Source organism: Myxocyprinus asiaticus, chromosome 34 (genome assembly GCF_019703515.2).
Source record: "Myxocyprinus asiaticus isolate MX2 ecotype Aquarium Trade chromosome 34, UBuf_Myxa_2, whole genome shotgun sequence".
NCBI lineage: Eukaryota > Metazoa > Chordata > Actinopteri > Cypriniformes > Catostomidae > Myxocyprinus > Myxocyprinus asiaticus.
In genome coordinates this window covers 12344814-12367697 of record NC_059377.1, presented here as the reverse complement: position 1 = coordinate 12367697, position 22884 = coordinate 12344814, and the positions used below count along the sequence as shown (strand labels likewise).

The 22884-nt window shown below is 39.6% G+C and overlaps 1 protein-coding gene across 1 annotated transcript in view; it reads left to right on the top strand.

Annotated features, from left to right (window-relative positions):
• Window positions 1-22231, top strand: part of LOC127425218 (phosphatidylinositol-3-phosphatase SAC1-A-like) — a 38063-nt gene extending 15832 nt beyond the window's left edge. The window contains exons 4-20 of the mRNA XM_051670939.1: window positions 35-162; window positions 3020-3169; window positions 6428-6487; window positions 6595-6628; window positions 8010-8111; window positions 8192-8277; window positions 8355-8441; window positions 8558-8626; window positions 8729-8808; window positions 9019-9117; window positions 10698-10836; window positions 11159-11228; window positions 17831-17903; window positions 17979-18072; window positions 18155-18247; window positions 18550-18607; window positions 19793-22231. Coding sequence (XP_051526899.1) covers window positions 35-162; window positions 3020-3169; window positions 6428-6487; window positions 6595-6628; window positions 8010-8111; window positions 8192-8277; window positions 8355-8441; window positions 8558-8626; window positions 8729-8808; window positions 9019-9117; window positions 10698-10836; window positions 11159-11228; window positions 17831-17903; window positions 17979-18072; window positions 18155-18247; window positions 18550-18607; window positions 19793-19929 — 1559 coding nt within the window. The 3' untranslated portion in view covers window positions 19930-22231. The remainder of the gene's footprint in view (window positions 1-34; window positions 163-3019; window positions 3170-6427; window positions 6488-6594; window positions 6629-8009; window positions 8112-8191; window positions 8278-8354; window positions 8442-8557; window positions 8627-8728; window positions 8809-9018; window positions 9118-10697; window positions 10837-11158; window positions 11229-17830; window positions 17904-17978; window positions 18073-18154; window positions 18248-18549; window positions 18608-19792) is intronic.
• The last annotated feature ends 653 nt before the right edge of the window (window positions 22232-22884 follow it).

Below are 22884 nucleotides of genomic sequence, written 5' to 3'. Positions count from 1 at the left end.
ATCACCATGATGTGTTGTCTTTCTCTTTCTTCAGGGATGTACCTCATAGTCATTACCAGGAAGAGGAAGGTGGGCGACCTGTTTGGCCACACTGTGTGGAAAGCGGTGGAGTTTGATGTGATTTCTTATAAGAAGACCATTTTGCACCTCACAGAATTTCAGGTAATCAAACCTATCAGCAACTTTCAATCAAATGTTGATGTTTGTGACACCTCTGCTAGAAAGTGGGCTATAAATGTCATTTGTAAAACTTTCCTGCCTTGAGCGTTTATCCTTTTTTCCATGTATATTTTACTCAGAAGCGCTGTAAGAACAGCACTCTCACCTAGTGAAAACGAGGCTTACTCGTACAGTAAATTTTTCATATGAGCCCATGCTTGGCAGAGACTGATATCTCATTACATTGTTGCATACTTGGTGCATTATTTAACAAGGCTAGGACTTGAGCTGAAATGCTGACCTTGGATGCACTGGGGGTGAAACATTGGAAGTACACAGAAGAATTGACTGCAGCTGAAGCAACTGTACCAATAAAGTGCTCTACACTACTCAGTGTTCAATGTAAGGGCATGTGAAGTGGCCACTAGGTACTGCAGTGTAATTGGCTTGCTAATGAGGCACTGACATGAAGATTCCACCAATTTACTAATCTGTTGTCCACCCTAATTTTGGGAAGTGATGAGTTTGAACACGTTCTCTACATAACCTATGCATGAATTGTCTGTCTGATACTGAACAAAGTATTACAAAAATCTTTTGAATTTCATAACCCCCAATGCAATGTGCTTAGCTTGACCTTACATTTCCAGTGTGACAAATTATGATTTTTGAAAAATATGTTTAAACTGATGAACATTCACATAAGGAGGGTAGAAGGTAGAGCTCAACTGGTAGAGCATGGCACTAGCAATGCCAAGATCATGGGTTAAATTCCCAGGGAACACACAAATTTATAAAAATGTATAGCATGAATGCACTGTTAGTTGCTTCGTGTAAAAGCATCTGTGCATTTCAGTTGAGAAAAATGCCATTCTATTGTGGATGAGAGGCAAAAATTAATGCATTTTCAGACAAAAATGTATTAGTGTGGACGTGGCCTTGAAGAAAAAGCTGCTTTAGACTACATACTGTATGGTGCTGGGCACACTTTCATGAGCGTTGCCATGTTGAGATCATATAACTAGCTGAATATTAATCGTTTTATCACAATAATCCCCTGTAATTGGACGTCTTCACTTGTGGAATAAGTTAATCATGGCTAACTGCAAATAGCGTATTTTACAGTGACATTGGTAACTGAAAATTTTAGTTTTTGCGCCAGGCTGCATCTATGCCACTAGGTATCCACGAACATGGACACAAATATTACTGAGTTACATAAAATTTGATATATTTTTAATCCCCTTTTCTCCCAATTTGGAATGCCCAATTCCCATTACTTAGTAGGTCCTCGTGGTGGCGTGGTTACTCACCTCAATCCGGGTGGTGGAGGACAAGTCTCAGTTGCCTCTGCTTCTGAGACCGTCAATCCGCGCATCTTATCACGTGGCTTGTTGAGAGCGAGAACCACTAATTACGACCACGAGGAGGTTACCCCATGTGACTCTACCCTCCCTAGCAACCGGGCCAATTTGGTTGCTTAGGAGACCTGGCTGGAGTCACTCAGCACACACTGGATTCGCGACTCTAGGGGTGGTAGTCAGCGTCAATACCATAAAATTGTATTATTAATGCAAAATAAAAAATTGTATTTCTAAAATAATAACTAGCTGGCCAGTCTGATGGCGAAATGTCCCATATTGAAGACTTTGTGTCCTGTATTAAAGAGGAAAAATGCTCAAACCTTAACTAGACACAACATGATATAATGTAGCAACAAGTGATGGAAGCTATTTGTTCCCTTCATTTCCATTAGTAAAAAGCAGCAGTTGCGTCACAACATTTCGTTGCTTGCTTGGTTTCTATTGTTGGCAGTCCAAAATCACGCTTCTCAAAACATTACACTAAACATCAAATATATTTTGATTTTCTGTGCTCGTGCTGTGTGGCACAACATTATCACATTCCGTTTGGACAGACAAAGCGATAAATGCTGGAATCGCATTGCGCTTAGTTCGGACACTGTGTAATACAGTTTGCAATGTTTATCATTACATAATTCACACAGGCTCAAATACTACTTTTAGAAATTTGTAGGAAGTTTACAGTCTGAACTGCACTGTTTGTTGTTAGCAAAACTAAGTAAATGTTTCTGCTGTCCAGAGATTCTTCTGGAAGGACGAATCAATTTAGGTTGATCCTGTTCCACTCCTTTTCCAGAGCCAGCTAGCTGGGAGATTAGTTGGCACATGCACGAGTAGCAAAACCTTGCTTGTTTTTAGCAAGAACGAATGCAGTTACTAAAGTACGTTTGCTGGGAGTGTTGTTTGAGGCATTGTTGTGGATTAATTTATAGCATCCTATGCATTGGCCCGGACTGCAAGGCTTCAAACTAAAAAAAAATTAACTTGTAAAATCAGCTTTTAAGTCAGAGCCCTGGTCGGAGCTGTGGCCTATGGATTCACACCAGACACATTGAGGCCTAGAGCTCATGCAGGAGGCTCGGGTTTGAATCGCATTTCCTCCTCGATCACTATTACTGTTGTTGCTCATACTTGGGGTTAAGGATTTGAACATCCCTTCAGCCAAGTATCAAAGGGGACCCAAACTTAATCTATAGAGACAAGAATGGCATAGAGATTTGGGGGTGGGCTCTTTTGAGTTTGCCTCTAGCAACCACCCAAACAAACTTAAAACCATTCAAAATAGCTTAGCAACCACATAGCAATGCCCTAGCAACCACGCAAAATACCCTAGCATTGTAGCAGCAAGATTAGCACGAACATGCACCTTGTTTGTTTGTTTGTTTATTTATTTTATTATTATCATTATAGCTATTTCTTGCATTATCATCTTAATAAAATGTTCAAATCTGGTCTACTGTATATAAAGTTTTTCAGTGTCTGTTTCCCTCTCACAGATGCAAGACAACAAAACATTTCTGGCCATGATCAACAGTGTCCTCAACACAGACGGCTTCTACTTCAGCACAGACTATGACCTCACGCACACCCAGCAGCGCCTGGCCAACACCAGCCCCGACTTCCAGGAGATGAGCCTGCTGGAGCGGGTGAGTAGATGAAAGACAAAAGAGAAAGAGTGATAAGAATCAGGGCTTAACAGTAGGGAGGAGTCAGTGAGTATGTTTTCATGCACTTTAAAAGTTTGGTTTCAATAATCAATCTTTTTAAATGTCATGTAAACACTAAAAAGATTTTTGCGAAGTCAGACTAACAGACCTACACACTGAGTACTTTATTAGGAACACCTGTACACCTACTTATTCATGCGATTATCTAATCAGCCAATCGTGTGGCAGCAGTGCAACGCATAAAATCGTGCAGATACGGGTCAGGAGCTTCAGTTAATGTTCACATCAACCATCAGAATGGGGGAAAAAATTTGATATCAGTGATTTCGTCCGTGGCATGATTGTTGGTGCCAGATGGGCTGGTTTGAGTGTTTCTGTAACTGCTGAAATTGGCGAAATTTCATTGAAAAGAGGTCACACACCTTATGTAGGATTAAGTCTTAAACTCAGTATACTTCTTGAACTTCAAATTAAAATGGAGCTTACCCTGTGGAGTTTACTTGTACACAAAAAAGTTATATTTGCATTCATTCTTGAGGACTAACAAACATGTGGAATGCATTTCCTCCCCCATTAATGGTATGAAATGTTTATCGTGATAAATATCGATGTGGAACCAAATGTACAATGAATATTGTGATATTTTTTTGGCCATATCGCCCAGCTCTAGCTGTCGTTACATTATAGCTATGTAATTTTCAGCTATAATTGCAAATTATAGTAAAGTTTAATGTAACGATAGCTTAACATTAAATGAAAAATAAAATGTAAATATGCAGCATATAATACATTTCCAAAAAATAAAATGTATAATTTTTGTGACAAGCCAATGCAAATGTTGGCAGGGCGAGTGAAAATCTAAATCACCGGCCGCACCTGACCAGACCAGCAGAAGAGAAAAAATTCCTTATTGTTGAGCCCTTATAATGAATGAGAGCAAGAGTTGCTTGATGTTTCCGTGGCAGATGAGCGAGAAATAGAGAACACAGCGGGGTGCAGATTTTAATCACCTGTCTTATACAGAAGGCTAATCCTCTCATTTTTAAACAACGTCCCTCATTTATATTACTGATATCATTGGAGATGTGCTCTTTGTAAGCTAGATTTGGAAGGCACTTTTTGTTCTTGTTGCACACGCTGTTTCCCCCTCACATCATGTTGTGATATTGTAGAGTTTGTGCACTACTTTTGTGTCTGACTGATGGCATGGTTTTTGATATCGCGGTTGATTTATGATATATGCACACAAGTCTTTATTTTCCTCTCTGTATTTATCAGATAACCACTGACTGTGACACTTTGGCTATTTTAGTGAAGTGTGTGTATGTTCAGTCTCCCTGAGCATGTTTGCTTTTTTGAGGCCATTAAGATCGCTCATATTAGGTCAGGGGTTTGGATTGGACAAAACGTTTATAGCATTTTTGCTTCTAAAGTCCAGAATTAACCTTATGTTACTTTAATAACTAATTTTGGGGTAAAGCAAAAGGGAGCACATGGAGTTTAGTAATTTCATTCGCCAGAGCCCCTTTATATTACAGTTGCATCTCAAATTGGTAATTAATATTGGCCTGCTGAGAAAAAACATATTATCAAAAGATGAATAACTACAGTCTTGACCAACACAAAATAGGTATTGTTTAAAAGCTTAGAAGCTCTACTTTACAATGCATGTAGGCATTATGACCAAAACTGAGCAAGTGTTTTGAAATTTTCAGACAAATCAGAAGTGTTCCGTTTTGATAATTTATTAATAATTTTGCACTGCATATATTATTGAAATCAGTAAAAACATCAAAGTGATCCAATAGCCATGTTTCATATGTCACTGGAAAGCTCAAAGAATAGAATACAACCATACTATTTGTTTTACTCACAGACAAAAATATATCGAGTAATAGCTAAGTCTATTTCTTTAACATACACGTTGCATGTAAACTGGTGTTGCTTATATGCTGTGTTTTCGCTTCACAAAAAATAAACGGAACATAAATTATCACATGCTATTACATAAAGGAGGTGGTTATCTTTAAAATTAGCCCACACACAACATAATCAGATACATAGATCATTAGATAACCCATACGAAACACAATGTGCACACAGCATCTTGTGATCCAGCATCTTGCTATCTGGCTAAAAAAAACACGTTAGCTTTCCTGGATCAGGTGACATCATCGGAATGTCCAGCGTCATGGAACACCTAACCAATCGTATTACAATTCAGATTGCTGCAACCAGAGGTGGAAGTCATCCAAATAGGGGCAGAGAGGTTTGTTCACTCCAAGTACATATGGCCACCAGGAGATGGCGCCAAGTACATGACACAGACTCATTGATGACTCAAATGACACAGAATGGAACTGAATGAGATCTTGTTACTCATGCCTGCATTCTTTGGAGAGAGAGCATTCCTTAAGAAGTTGTATTTGCATGTGTAATTGGTTCTTATGTGCAGTTATTATGTTTTATTTGTTTGGAGAGGCTTTTGGACAACATAAATATTTTTGATTGCTTTGTCGTATCAACCAAACATTTTACTCAGTTACAGGTGACATGATTGGGAACAAAACAAAAGCACCTTTTCGGAGCTACCTTATTTACACCCTGAGATATATAATGTCAAATCAGAAAAATAAGAAAAAAGTACATTTTTGGCTCAATTTTTTTTAAATTTATTTTTATTTATTTTTTTCAGCAGTTTCTTAGGCTGAAAGTCTCAGAATTTATCATATGCTATATCATTAATAGTTATAAGCTTTTAATTTTTGGCATGCCACTTAAACAGAAAATCTTTTAGAACACTCAGAGCTTAAAGGGTTCATCAGAAAATAATACTGATGAGAAAAAGAGAAAACTAATAGATGGTCTTTATCTAACAGTCATTTAATGGATATTGGAAGCAGTTGAGAAATTCACCTTTTAACCCTTTTAATATTTTTCATTGGTTTGTTCTGTCAACCATAGATTCAGTTTCAGATTAAAAGCTTGAGTGCCGAATGTCGCACATTATTAAAAGAGTCTCTACCGCTTTTGCCATCAAGTTCAGTGCAACGCAACGCTTTTCTGTCCTGCTGTAGCTAACATAATTATTATACAGTAAGTACATTATTAATGTAAAAAATGGATGCATAAAATTTTCAAATCATCCCACAGGCTGATTTGACTCCATGGGTCGTGTATTTTACTTGTTTAGATTGAAAGAATAGCTTTATCTCTTTTTATTGTCTCTCCTTTCAGGCAGACCAGAGGTTCATGTGGAATGGAAACCTTTTAAGAGAAATCATTGCACAGCCAGAGGTATATACTAAACATAGCACTAAAGTGTATAGCATTCAACATAACTATAGATTATGTAGTTGATGTGAGAAAATGATGCATAGCAATTCACATGATCTCCTTTTCAGCTCCACAAGTTTGCTTTTCCTGTCATCCATGGATGTATCCTTTCAGCTAATGTCAATGGTAGATTTCACAAGTGTTATTCATGCTTATTTAATATATTTATGGATGCTTTACCCTTTTGTTTTTGCCTTGGATGGAAATCACAAAGCTTGTTTCTTTGGATTCTTATGTGATGGTTTGGTACACAAATGTGGTCTTACTGTCCCACAAAAGCAAAACACAGTAAATACGCCAAGCTTTATGATTGTAAAGTCATATGTGGATTTTAAAATATCCTCACACACTGTTTTCTCTGAATCTGAGCATTTTCGAGCCTAACCTGTCAGTCACAGGACAGATCATAGTCTAAGAGACCATAGTCAGTCATAACTCATTTTGGACAGTGGTTTACAGTTTAGTTGTAAATAGTGCCCAAAATATTCGGAAAATGTAGGATTAAAGGGAAAGTTCACCCAAAAATGAAAATTATCTTATCATTTACTCACCCTTAAGCCGTCCTAGATGTCTATGTATTTCTTTAATCTGCTTAACACAAACAAAGATTTTTAGAAGAATATCTCAGCTCTGTTGGTCCTTACAATGCAACAAGTGAATGGTGACCAAAACTTTGAAGGTACAAAAATCACATAAAAGCAGCATAAAAGTAATTCATAAGACTCCAGTTGTTAAATCCATGTCTTCAGAAACAAAATAAGTGTGGGTGAGAAACAGATCAATATGTAAGTCCTTTTTTACTATTCTCCTCCCTACTCAGTAGGTGGCGATATGCACGAAGAATGTACATTGCTAAAAACAGAAGAAGAAGAATGTGAAAGTAAAAGTGGAGATTTATAGTAAAAAAAAGGACTTAAATATTGATCTGTTTCTCACCCACACCCATCATATCGCTTCTGAAGACATGGATTAAACCACTGGAGTCTTATGGATTACTTTTATGCTGCCTTTGTGATTTTTGGAACTTCAAAGTTCCGGTCACCATTCACTTGCATTGTGAGGACCTACAGAGCTGAAATATTCTTCAAAAAATCTTTGTGTTCAGCAGAAGAAAGTCATACACATCTGGGATGATATGAGGGTGAGTAAATGATGAGAATTTTAATTTTTCACTATCCCTTTAAGTGAACTGCGTTGTTGGTGTAGCCAAATTTTTTCAGCATTTACTCATCCTCATTGTTCCTCACATTCTAAAGATGGGGGGCTGTCAATATCCAAAAAGAACAGTAAAAGTAGTCCATATGAAATGTGGAGTATATTTCAAGTATTCTGAAGCCCCATGATAGCTTTTTGTCAGGAACAGATTGAAATTTAAGTCGTTATGCACAGAAAATCTTCCTCTCAGGTAGATACTTAACTTCAGGTTGCCCTAGTGATTGGTAAAATTGTTTATAAATAGTGTATACTCAACTCATTGTATCAGTTATTGTGATGAAGCCGTGCTGCATTAATGGGAAGGTGTTTGAATGGATCCTCATCTCTAGACGGAGCTGCTTTAGAGCCGGGGTGCGATATTACGTCAGAGGTGAGATGTATACAAACACGCATTAATCCACACAGTGCTTTTTGCTGCCTAATTCATCATCATTTTCCCCTGTACCTCAGGCATTGACTCGGAGGGACATGCTGCTAACTTCGTTGAGACAGAACAGATAGTCCTGTACAATAATGCCAGGGCCTCCTTTGTGCAGGTTGGTGAACACCGCTATTGAAAATCGGGTCTTTGGCTTCCCAAAATTCAGCTATTTAATTTGTGCCTTTTTAACAGACGCGTGGCTCCATGCCCTTTTTCTGGTCTCAAAGACCCAACCTGAGGTACAAGCCCAAACCACAGATAAGCTCTGAAATCAATCACGTAAGTCTACTTGAGGTGTGCTGCAGCAATACGGTTTTATAACATTGTAATTTTTTCCATTACAAGTCTGAGTGCAGAGAAGAACCTACTTAATATTTTATCTCTTACGCTTGCAGATGGACGGTTTCAAGAGGCATTTTGAGTCGCAAGTTCTCATTTATGGAAAGCAAGTGATTCTGAACTTGGTAAATAAACTCTATTTGTCTACTTGTGGGGAAATATCTCTGAAAAGTTTGATTGTTGTTGGTCAAGGAGGAGATTGTTCAAGATAACTTCTTTATCTGCAGGTCAATCAGAAAGGATCTGAACTGCCCCTTGAACAGGCCTTTGCCAAAATGGTCAACGGCATGGAAAACAGACCGATCAAGTACTTGAACCATTTCCTTATACTGTACATACATTATTATTACAATCATCAGTCTTACTATTGTTCATACTTAAGTGTTAGGGATTCAAACACCCCCTAATATCTATGTATTACTGAGCTTAAAATAGATGCATGCATATGTTGTTTATGTTCTTGTTGGCTTTTGCTACTAAAATATCACTGTGTAATGACTCTTGCATCTCTTTTGAGGTACATAGCCTTTGACTTCCACAGAGAATGTAGTAAGATGAGATGGCATCGCCTACAGATTCTGGTTGACGCAGTTTCTGAAATGCAAGATGAGTTTGGGTATGAATGTTCAATTCTATTATTATATCTACACCTTTTGTTGGAAATATTTCATACAGTTGTGGCCAAAAATACTGGCACCCTTGGGGAGAAATTCTTATGATTTTTAAAATATATCTGAATTATATTCCCATTCATATTTAAAAATTTTTTTTTTTTTTTTTGTACACCTGGGTGACTAGGAACATGAAATTGTTCTGCCATGACTTCTTTTTTCACAGGGGTATAAATATGACAATACACAAGCCAAATTCCCTTAATCATCCATCAGAATGGATAAGACCAAAGAATAAAGTTATGGTGTGCAAAAGGTTGTTGAGCTTCACAAAATGGGAAGTGGCTAAAAGAAAACATCTAAAGCATTGAAAATACCCATTTCCACCATCAGGGCAATAATTAAGAAGTTCCAATCAACTGGAGATGTTACAAATCGGCCTGGAAGAGCATGTGCATCTATATTGTCTCCAAGCACTGTGAGGAGGATGGTTTGAGTGGCCAAAAATTTTCCAAGGATCACAGCTGGAGAATAGCAAGAATTAGTTGGATATTGGGGTCAGAAAGTCTCCAAAACTAAAATCAGACGCCACCTACATCACCACAAGTTGTTTGGGACCATTTCAAGAAAAAAGCCTCTGTTCTCATCCAACAACAAACTCAAGCATCTTCAGTTCCCAGACACTACTGGAACTTCAAATGGGACCGGATTCTATGGTCAGATGAAACAAAAATAGAGCTTTTTGGCAGGAAACACCAGAGAAGGGTTTGGCGCACACAGAGATGAAGTACTCAATGCCCACGGTTAAATGTGCTGCTGGATCTTTAATGTTGTGGGGCTGTTTTTCTGCCAGAAATCCTGGACATCTTGTTCAGATACATGGCATCATGGACTCTATCAAATACCAACAGATAAAAATCAAAACCTGACTGCCTCTGCCAGAAAGCTTAAAATGGGCCCTGGTTGGATCTTCCAGCAGGACAATGATCCAAAACAAACAAAATGGTTCACTGGGCACAAAATCAAGGTTCTGCCATGGCCATCCCAGTCTCCTGACCTGAATCCCATAGAAAACCTGTGGGATGAACTGAAGAGGAGAGTCCACCAGAGTGGACCTCTGAATTTGAAGAATCTGTAGAGATTCTGTATGGACGAATGGTCTCAGATCCCTTGCCAGGTGTTCTCCAATCTCATTAGGCATTATAAGAGAAGACTCAGAGCTGTCATCTTGGCAAAGGGAGATTGCACAAAGTATTGAATACAACGGTGCCAATAATTGTGCCACACATAAATTTGAGAAAAAAGTGTTTTGGTAAAACTTGTGTTGTGTTTGCCATTGTTTGATATCAATTTGAGGATGGATGTGTGTGAATATTTTGAATGAAAGACCAAAAGGATAAACAATAAAGACATTTAGAGCCTTCTTTGCTCATATTTACCAAGTGTGCCATGTCACAAAGGCAACATTTCTGTGAGGAGCAGATGGAAAGTATGATTTGTGTAATGATGTTATGTAGGCATGACTGTGGTCTCTAATCTGATAACTGGTCTGCTTTGATCTTATTCATCAACGCTGACTCTGCAGGTACTTCATGCTGAGCTCAGACGGGAAGGTGTTGTCTGAGCAGTCCGGAACATTCCGCAGTAACTGTATGGACTGCCTGGACCGCACCAACGTCATTCAGAGCCTGCTGGCCAGACGCTCAATACAGAACCAGCTACAGGTGAGACCACATCACAAGAGTCTATACCCCCATTAACACCAGATATAAAGATGTTTCTCATCTGTGCCACTGCATGTTGATATCAGGCACACTGAAGAAGCTCCTTGAAGTTCTTGTGCAAGTATATGTTTGTGCTTTTTCAAAGTGAAATCTCACTGGTCCAAAATCCCGCTCCACATAACTGTATATTAAACATCAGATATGTTGATTGGCCATGAATGATGTTCTTCAGTGAGGACTGATAGAAAAAAAAAATAGAAAAACACTTTATGCATCTTTGGCATGGATACATATTCTCACTTTGAACTGTATTTGGTTTCAGAGGATGAGTGTCCTCCATGTGGGCCAGAGGATCGAGGAACAAGCTGACTTTGAGAAGATTTATAAAAATGGTGTGTAACACACACCTGTCATTGATAATAATGCCAGAAACATACTTTTTGTACGCAAATGCAGTTGCAAATGTTTGGGACAATACGTTGCATGTGCATGGACCCGTTGTATACTCTTTATGTGCGTTATTGCGTTACTGTGGTGGTAACAAACCTGTGTGCTCAAGGGACGATAAAGTTCAAATGTGTATGCGTAACTTACTCAGCATGATTCTCTTCAAACTGTTTCACCATGCCCATTGTTGACCCAAAAGAGAAAAATGTCCATAGATAGTTTGTTATACATACTTTGTTATACATACTTGTGTTAAGTCATTAATAGAGGTCGACCATTACCCTATTATATGTATGTTTTTGAGGAGTTCCACCAGTGCTGATAGCTCACACCATCAGCACTGTGACGGTTTACTGTTTGTATCACTCCGCTTGTGTTTGCGGCGTTCCAAACTAACGTATAAGAGGTGTGCAGATGTGTAAGAGCAGCTAGATGTGTGAATTTTCATTCATTCCTGTGACATTAAAGATTTGAGCCAGCAGGGTGCAAGAAAAAACTGTCTTGTGTGTACTATGAGCGAGTTGAGCTGACTTTGACAAACTGTGTGTCGTCAGTCAGTGCTCATATTTCTTTGAAGTCATCCGGATATGTCTCTCACTCCATGATCGCTTGAATTACTACTACACTATAGCTGAGATATAGCGTTAAACAAACAGCTTCAGCATTACTGCCATTCACAGCTGAAAGTCTTGACAGACGGAGTAATCCAACACTCTCAGGGCAGCTACTTGATACAAGTTTCCAAGTTGGGAGAAATCTTAAACTTTCAACATCGCGGAGGAGAGAACGCTTTTTGTGTCGTTGTCAAAATAAATGAAACTGGCGTCCACCATGTTTTCTCTCTGAAAACAGAACACTTGAATGTGAGTGAAATACTTGAAGGATAATTCTGATAGTACAAATGGCAGCATCACTCCATGATTGTATCGGATTACTATCACACTACAGCTGAAGAATAGAGTTAAACTAACAGCTGCAGCATTATTGTTCATCACTTTAACAGACGCAGGTAATCACACACTCAGTCTCTCTCACTCTCTCTCATACACACACACATGTCCTTGTTACTCCAGTTACTTATTAGAAACAGCCCAAGCTGTTGTTACTAGTTCTAAAGTGTGGTTTTCGAATTAGTAACAGAGGCTTGGGTGCATCTTTGAAATAGCAACCGCAGACCCTGTGGCGTAAGAAAGTAGTTCCACACACAAGCGTTTTTTTGGGACAGTCCTTAGTTTTTCCCTACTTTTTCATTTACTTGTTACACTCGCAATCATGCTGTATTGTCCATTTATCAGCACGGCTGTAATTACCTGTGGCCTCATGCCTACGGCTGAATCGCAGCTGTGCTAATATGTGGACATACAGCACTCTTGCTCATGTGATTATTGCTTTAAAGATGTCAGGAGTTTTGCATGAGTGGATTTTGTTAAAAGCTCTGGCTGCACTGTGACCAAAATTACATTAAGTTAACAATATGTAGTATAGGGCTGTCAACAAGCCTGAGAAACTTAAATATGACCAAAATTCAAATTAAATTCTAATTTAATTAGTTTCCTAAGCCACACGAGGGCGCAACAAGTACATCTAAACCAAACTGCACCGTGTTATACAGTATTACAAAGAACATAAAGTGCATTGCATTTTAAACTAAAGTGCATAAAATAATATCTAAACAAGATTTTAGCCATTTCATATTCTCAAGTGTCAAGTAAAAATTAGAAAGAGGGGGAAAAAAATGCACAACTCTATATAAATTTATTTTATTTTTTTTGCACTAGTGCCACAGTATACCCCAGACTCAGGCTTAATAATAACAAGAATACCACAGTGTTTTTCATTCTTTAAAGGTGTATAGTAGTAATATCCCCAGATAGTAGTGATATTCGGCTGAATTCGGTGGTGAAATGGCTCAGACTCTGAGCTCAGGGGCTGTTCAATCAGACGCAACAGAATGAAACAGAAAGCAGGGATCTCGAGACACTATTCCTGACTCAGCATTTTAAAATGCATTGTTTATGCTGAGAAACACTGATAAGAGGGCATAACACAATGACCAAACACCTCCACCAAAGGATCAGTTCACACCGTTTGCTTCCATCTGCATGGTTTTCCTCTTGTTTGTCTATGAAAACCTGCACTAGATGGACATCTTTGGCCATTTCGCTGCGTGTCGTAGTTTATTGCACATCTCATGCAGGAGCGCTGTTCCCTTATGACTCAGTACATTTGACATTGCGTTTATTAATGCATATGGGGAGTGCCTTCCTACACGACCTAGTTGAAACCTCTCTACTATAACGTCAATATTCTAATATTGGCTATGGTGTTTGAGCCCCGCCCGTATTGGCGCAAAGCTGTCTGCTATATAAGCAGGTGCACAAACACCATTTCCTCAGAATTTCTTCAAGACAGCGATCATCTCTTGTCTAGAAGGCCTATACCTGCGCCATTGATATACAAAAGTCAGTGGGTGGAATCTTCATGGGAAGACTTTCCGCTCCCCTGCAGTGCTCTGACGAACATCACACCACCTCGCCGCTTGAATGGGCCTTAGCATCCTGATTCTCCAACGCTTCGGCAGGTGTTGTGTATCCTTACAAAGCAATTGTATATTGTGCATTGTATATTGTGTGATATAAATATATATTTATTTATATATCTAAAAGAGTCACTTACGTGTTCGTGTCTTTTAAAGATGTCGTTCCGTAAGTGTTCCTTGTGCGAGGGGCACATCCCGCCATCAGATCAGCATGAGAGCTGCATTTACTATCTGGACCACGCCCACTCAGAGACAGCTCTCATGGAGACAGACTCCTCACTGTGAGGGCATGAGTCTCAAGACGCTTCGCTCACGAATCGCCCTCGTTCTGAGGGACGATTCAGCCTCATGCGCCCTCCCACCCGCCTCTTCTGTGATACTCGATGATTCACATGAGGAGGCATGGCGGGGCCCCTCAATCTCCACGAAGCGCATGTTTTCCAATACACTATGTCTGAGACGAGCGCCGGCCTTCTGAAAGCATGCGGCCTCATCTCGTTCAGCAGTTCTGATGCTGGAGATAATAATGACGATGTCATGTCTCTCGCTGCATCAGGCGAGTGGTCAGTGGATGATGCTGCCGCCCCTCCCCCCAGCGAGGGTGAGGAATGTGCACGTGCCACTGACAGGGAGATGCTACGCATCCTTACAAGGGTGGTCGAAGAGTTTCACATTGAGTGGTCTCCCCCAGAGAAATCTGAACAATCTCGGCTCGATGAATGTTTCCTGTCAAACGGCCGCGTCCCGCAAATCTGCCCCATTCTTCCCCGTAGTTCTTAACGAACTGCCTGGCGCGCGCCCTTCTCGGCCCGCTTGTGCAGTGACGCCATCCTCTCTAATGTGGATCACGGGGAAGAAAACAGTTATGCCCAACTTCCCCTTGTGGACGAGGTGGTTGCGGCACACCTCTGCTCAGCGAGTAACAGGGCATGGAAATCACGGCCCATACATCCTTCCAAGCCGTGTCGACAAATGTCCGCACTGGCGGGAAAGGCTTACTCAGTGGCAGGACAAGCTGGATCTGCACTCCACAGTGGCGGTGCTCCAGGTATTTCATGCCAAGCTTCTCAAGCAAATGGATGAGCAAGGCTTCATTCCAGAGATGTTCACAGAGCTCCGCACAGCTACAGACTTAGTGCTGCATGCCACGAAAGATACTGCGCATGCCATCGGTAAGTCCATGGCCAACCTGGCAGTTCTGGATCGACATATATGGCTGACCCTCACAGAAATTAGTGATAAGGAAAAACCCACTCTGTTGGATGCTCCAGTGTCTCCAGCCAGGCTCTTTGGTGGCTCTGAGAATAAGTTTGCTGAGCGTTACGTCGCGACTCATCAGCAGTCACACGCTATGAAACACTTCATGCCAAAACGGAGTGCATCTCAGCCAGTTCGGCCTTGCTCTGTTTCGAGCCAGCGGCCGACTAAAAGCCCCATATCTGCTGCCTCACCAGGACCAGCGTATCAACGCCTGCCCCACGCCAGTGGGAGAAACACCCCTGCACAGCAAAAGCGGAAAGCAGAGCCTGCAGTTCCCTCCAGGTCTGCTCCAAAAAAGGCTTGATTGGAGACACAAAACACTGTTCCCTATCTCCCCACTGCTGTTTGTCGGGAAAGGAATATTGCTGCTCACAATATTGTTCAAAATGTTGTTTCTGTGTCTTGCACTCAAATAAATGCAATAAAAAATGCAATAAGTGCAAAAAAGAATACAGCACTCGTTGCAGATGCACGAGATGCTCACATATTCTCAATAAAGAGCCCTTTTCTTCTTCAAAGCACACACATTATGTGCAACCTCTTCCCTATAGTGAGCGTTGCATCATATCATACAGTGAGCAAACCAAATTGCCCTCTGTCCCATTACGCGGACGAGTGGTGAGCCCTAACGGGTAAGCCGATGAGAGGGATAAAAGCCACCGGAGGTGGCAGTTCGGGAGAGAGAGAGCTACAGGCAGCTGCCCTGTATGTGTTAGTTTGTGTGTTTCTCTTTAATTAAATATTACTTTGATGCTTTGTCCAGTACTCGCCACCTCCGTTCCCCTTTTCCCTGTTACATTGGTGCCGAATCCCAGGAAGGAGATGAGATTACCATCAGTTTACCATCCACCCCAACGGAGCAGCTGCGGCCATCCGCCGGGGGACAGACGAGCCCGGCCGCCTGAGAGCGGTGGAATGGCCGCCGACCACGAGAGGAGGAGGGGCTCCTAGCCGACTGCCTGGAGAGGTCAGGGCCGCTGCCAGGGGCGGAGGAGACCCCTACCGGCCGCTAGAACACGGCGGGGTCAAGAGAAGACCGCCGACCGTGAGCGGGAGGGGCTCCTGACCGACTGCCTGGAGCGGGAGAACCACTGCCAGGGGCGGAGGAGACCCCTACCGTCCACCAAAAATGCAGCGGGGCATTCCGTCCACCAGGGGCTGGAGGACTGCCTCCGCTCTGCCCGGGGAGGCACAGCTGTCATCCATTAGAGGGTGGAGGAGTGGCCGAGGACCAGGCTACAGTGTATTGGAAAACCGGCTAGTACGTTTTTTTTTTTCTCTTTCTCTCCTCTCTCTCTCCCGCTGTCGCTCCGTGTTGGCCTTTCTCTCTCATTTTTTTGTTGTTGTTTTTTCCCACCCCTTGTCACCCTCCTAGGTCCGAAGAGGTGGGGATGACCTGCCAGCAGGTGTGGCCGGAAGGGCACACCCAACCCCCCCCCTCACCGGAAAGGGCTGCATGATGCTGCACACCCGGCCCCTAATCAGGCTAATCAAGCCCTCAAGAGGGATAAAGGCGACCGGAGGCGGCAGTTCAAGAGAGAGAGTTACGGGCAGCTGCCCTGCATGTGTTTATGTTTGTCTTTTTATTTTATTAAAATATTATTTATATTGTCAAGCCGGTTCTCACCTCCTCCTTTCCCTTTTACCCTGTTACAGGCATATTCATGTCGGTTGCCGTCCCACGAGACTGCGGTGTCATGCTTCCTTTCTGGAAGGTTGTGTCGTGTAGTGCGGTGTGATGGGATTCTCTTCCCCATATGCGTTAATAAACGCAATGTTAAGTGTACTGAGTCATAAGGGAACGTCTCTGTTACATACGTAACCTCAGTTTTCTGAGACGAAGGGAATGAGACATTGCGAACGCTGGCTGCACTACAAGACTCAGAGTTCTTGAGGTACGAGCGATGCACTCTTTGTTCTCAGTCAGAAATTCTGAGGAAATGGTGTTTGTGCACCTGCTTTTATAGCAGACAGCTGCACGCCAAAACAGGTGGGGCTCAAACACCATAGCCAATATTAAAATATTGGCATTATTGTAGAGAGGTTTCAACTAGGTCGTGTAGGAAGGCACTCCCCATATGCGTTAATAAATGCAATGTCGCATTCCCTTCGTCTCAGGTAACCGAGGTTACGTACGTAACCTAGACATTTTCAGATGCCATGTCAAGTTAAAACAAACTTCAACCTTTAAAAACGTGTCTCGAGACACCCACATTCTGTTAAACTGTATTTGCTGTGCTGCGTCTAGCCCTTTTTTAACTCAAGAATGCAATGGGTCAGAAGTTGTCAGTGCTTGGTGCACATCCAAAATTCGAATGCACAGTTTTAACATTCGAATGTGCATTATCTTAAATTCGATGAATATTCAAATTTCTAATTTTATTTTGACAGCCTTAATGTAGTAGTTACTTTACCTTTGAACACAGCTGTTTCCTGCTGAACGCACATTAGTGTAATGGTGTTTTAGGCGCTATTCTTTACACACCTACCAGATGGTACCATTTATTGGTAGACTCTATTAAAAAGCTATAACCGATTAAGCAGAAAGGTGTAAATATCAATCAAAAACATACGTAAAAAACGATTATTGGTTGTTCTATAGTAATTAATTTTGCTCTGACATATTTTAAAAAGCAACGACGTATGAAATTGTACTTGCATAACTTGAGGTATCTGCGTTCACGTACTTGGGTAGAGTATGTTTTGGACCTAAACGTATAAAATGTTTTTTTTTTCTGTCTCTCTTAGCATGGGCAGACAACGCCAATGCCTGTGCTAAACAGTATGCTGGAACTGGTGCTCTGAAAACTGACTTCACCAGGTAGTGACCTTAAAATTTCTTCAGAATATGTGCAGTTCTGTAAGTGTTCCTTTATATCCTTACATTTGACCTTAGAACCGGGCAGAGAACGCACTGGGGCTTGATAATGGATGGCTGGAACTCAGTGATCCGTTACTACAAGAACAATTTCTCAGACGGGTTCAGACAAGTGCGTATGAATCCACTATCGTTATGTCTCTCAATCAGACTGTTTGCTGTAGTGAGTCTTAAGTAGTTGACTTTGTACCTAGGACTCCATTGATCTCTTCCTTGGAAACTACACAGTGGATGAAACTGATGGGCTCACACCTCTTCATGTGCAAAAGGACTGGAAGTTCCTATTGGTCAGTGCTTTTCCCACACTGCTTAAAGGGATAGTCCACCCATAAATGGAAATACTGTCATCACTTACTCACCCTCATGACCTTCCAAACCTGTATGAAATGATGAGAGAATTTTCATTTTTCTGTGAACTTTTGCTTTAAACTGTGTTTAATTCTAGTGAGAGAGAATACAAAGAGTGGGTGTTAAAATAATGAATAAAGAGAGAGAGATTTGTCCATGCAGCCCTGACAATGTAATTCATCACCACAAACAATTGGTCATTCATTAAGTATATTATATTTCTCTGTTTCTCCATTTGCAGCTTCCTGTTGTCATGGTGGTGGCTTTCTCCATGTGCATCATCTGTCTCCTTATGGCTGGTAAGCTCTGACAATATAATGCTATGTTAAATAAAGTAATAAACCACTTTTTTTAAACTTGACTTTTCCATGAAAGGACAATATTTGCCCCCCCAAAGAGGTATTTTTACCTATTTTAAAATATACCATCATACTTCTATGTCACATACTTTAATCAATTAATTTAAATTCTTAATATGACTAATTAGGCTATTACCTGTAAATTAAAATCATCCACAACTTGTATTTTATACGATAATATTTATAACAGTTAGAGATGGGAATCGTAAGGAATTTAGCAATTCCAATTTCTCTTAACGATTACTTTAACAAGTTTTTTTAAAATACTTATAATAAATTCAGTATAATGACAAATGTTATTTTAATTTTTTTTATGAAATACCACTAATTAAATAAATAGCAACTTATAAGTCTCTTTAACCACTCATATCAATAGCCATTCAGAAATGACTGTGATTTAAGTCTCGCAAGCCTTAAGTACGCATAACACAGTAACAGTTCTTAGTTTATTTTGCGTCGGACATGACAAAATGAATGACTTGTGGTCCACTGTGTTTTTAATTGCACTAGATTAAAAAGAACTAGCTCTTAAGAGTCTTTTGTTCAGTAATCGGACTATACTGATCATGCTGTGTGTTTCACACTGTAGATTCAAAAGAACCGGCTCATAAGAGTCATTTGTTCAGTAATCGGACTACATTGATCATGCTGTGTGTTGATTCAAAAGAGCCATTAAAATCATTTGGTTTCAGTATTTTATAAAAAAAAAAATTGGAACTGTTTCTGAATAAGAACCGGTTCTTGGTTCCCAACCCTATAACAAGGCCTGAAATGAAATATTAAGAAATATATCAGATTTTACTAATAAGATGCAGAGACGTTCATTATGTGAGCATTTTTTGCCCCCACATTTTCCTTTTCGGTGACATGTTTGGCACTTTTGGTGACATTTTTTTCCCTGAGACCCTGTCTAACACAATGGTTAAAGGGTTGTTGTTAAGACTAAGCTGGAGGAGATATATAGAAATCAGAATTTTTGCACTGGCCAACACCACTCTCATTTATTCAGAAAATGTAAAAATCTAGTTTGTAATTAATAAAAGGTCTGGGGCATTATTATGTTTTTGAAAGTGTTAAGGGCTAATGAGTTGTACAACATTGCAAATGAAATCCTCTGTCTAACAGGTGACACTTGGACAGAGACGCTGGCGTATGTGGTATTCTGGGGCATGGCCAGTGCTGTCACAGCTGCTATCATTGTGGTCAATGGACGAGAGTTTGTGGACGCACCCAAACTGGTCCAGAAAGAGAAGATGGATTGAATAAGGAGATATGTCCATATGTCCTGTTCCTGTAGATGGAGCCTTTAAGACAGCCTGTATTATCATGTTCATTTACATTAAGTTACTGTCTATACTAAACCTTTATTTGAAAACATGGTATGTTGTTCCCAAACTTCATGAAAATTTCTCATACCAATTCAAAATTACTCACGAGTTGTGGTCAAATATCCAAGTAGTATTTCACCCCAAAATAAAAATAAGATATTTATTCAAATTTGGCCTATTTTTAGGACACTCTCATGACGTAATTTTCGTGACAATTCAGAACATTTTCTTTCCCAGATTTTTATTATAATTTGAAAAAAATCTAATTTCCATTACTGTAATGTAGTAGTAATGAAAATCATCATTAGATTCAGTACAACAAATACTACCATTATGTATACTTACAATTGTACTTTACTATTCAAATAATATATAATTCTTTTCACATTACAGTAAAGAGAATGAGATTTTTCCACAGTACAGAAAATAATTTCACAATGCAAAAAAAATCTTAATGTTTTTTTTTCAATGGGTAGGTTTCATTTTCTTCATCCAAAATATTATTTCTATTTTTTTCTTTTGGAGTTAAATAAATAGGACATTTCATTACAGTTTTTGTAAGATTCACTTAAGTGCATTGTGGAAGATGCACCACGTTTCAAAAGCTGCTATAATGTTACTTCTTGGTGATTAGTCTAAATTGACCCGGTGTGAAATCAGAGTTATTGAGACATTTTTGCTCCATGATTTGAGACAGCTAGATGTGTGTTCATTGAAAATCCATTCTAATTAGATTGTTTTACAAGTGAAGTTACATGATCCAGTCCTTATTACAATTTCTATCCTTGCAAATCTGTCCTGAAATCAGTTTGGTTATATTTATACTTATTCTTTGCAGTGGTCATTTTGTACTTTCCTGTCTGGTTTTGTATCTCTCATAAATGATCAAATTGGATAACTGAGAGGACCCACTGAGGGAGGAAGAGGTTTTAAGCACTGTTTCTTTAATTAAGTTTACGGACAATTGTGTGAGCAGCACTTTCCTCTTTATTTCTCTTCATGGACCGATGAACACTAAAAGAAAAGCATAAACTCACTCTTTAATGGCTCTTTGACTGCAGTTCTCTTCAAAGTTACCAGTGGCAGATCACTATTGCAGATAGGAATAATGATATCAGAATACCTGTCCACTTAACCTATATGCTGATAATTGAGGACATTTTAGCATTTGATTGAATTGTAAGTGAAATCATGATCAATATATGTCAGAAATCAGAAAAATTTTCAAGTCCTTTTCACCCTTTCAACTGGTCTATATGTTGATTTCATGGTGATATATTTTTAAATGTCTTACCCTTAACCCAATAATTTACTTTTACCTTGACATAAACTTTAGTGACACAACATTTCTTTGGAAGGTGTTTTTGGGATTGTTTTGGCTTTGGGAGTGGACATATGAATTCCTTTGTGGTCTTCCTTTTGAGTTTATCACTACCTTTAAAACTGGACTTGAAAAAAATGGTCATTGTGTTGGTTCAGTGTAGACTAAGAATGTAGATTTTGATGCCTTTATATGTGTGTTTTTATCATCTACAAATGATAATAATGCAAGCCGTAGTACCACAGTGACCAATACAGAATATTGCAAATGCATTAGAAACAATGTCTTCAGATTCCATAGGGGCCACATTTATACTTAAATTAAATCATGATTGTTTGATGGCTGCTGGAATAAATCTGATGTGTAAAAACAGAAATCAAGAATATGTATAAATAAAAGTGTCTCATGTACTGTACAGTATAGTTACAATAACACTGTTAGCACTTGGTTTAGTTGTTTGATCAATCAAAGTGATGTCATAATGATCACATTCTTCTGTGAATCTTTCAGATTTCTGAAGTGCATCATTGTATTTTCAGAGTGCACTCCGTTTGAAGTGTGATGTGGCATTTTATCAATATTAATCGTATTTTGGATTTGATCCTGACAGTGTTTCAATCACATTTATGATTTACAGTGTGCAGCATGTCCTGTGGTCATTGTAAATTCCCTGTGAGAATTCAGTACTCACCATAACAATAGTCTGTGAGATATTTCATCAGCTGTCTTTAGTAATCAGTCCTCTATCATTTATGATTATTGAGAAAGCACATCAATGTGTTTAGAGATTATTGCTAATAATCCAGGTATTGTTTGGTTTTGAGACATTGAAGTGTCATTGAAAATTCTTTCTAAAGGCGTTCAGTCACTGTAACTGATGGTTTCTTTCAGAATAAATTGGACCAATAAAACGCATCTTGTTTGACTTTTTATGAACTAAAAGAAAAAAGTAACAACAGTTTACTGGGGAGGGACATGCAAACAGCCAAAAATAAATGTCAACTTGAGTGTGTATCTAAGTGTCTACTTTCCAACCAGGAAATGTCACTCCATACATGTAATAACTATAAATAATTGTAATTTGGTATGTTGTAGAAATCAAGTTAAGATTCCAGACCCTCCCGATAGAGTATAACCTTAAATTACTGTTACAGTATATAAGATTTGTGGCCTGAATGAATCAATGTAATTATGCCATTTAAAAAAAAAAAAAAAAGCTGAACATTCCTTTATTGGTAAATAAATATTGCATCAATTTAGAAAGCATAAAGTTTTTTGTTTGTTGGGGTTCAAGCACAGATCGTCTCATATATATACTGTATATAACAACCTCCGCGTTTTCACCGAAGCAGAGAGCGTAACGGTCAACTAACGTGTTACGACAGTCAGTCACCGTTTGCGGACACCATACAAATGAATGGGGAGAGCCGTAAACTGACACCTTGCTGTCGCAAAATTGTCCGTGTCTTCTATTATAAAACAGCAATTTTATTGTAGTAAACTCCACAGATAGTTCATTCCAACTATTGGAATAGGATTATTTCGTGTAAAAGATGTTAAACGTTAGT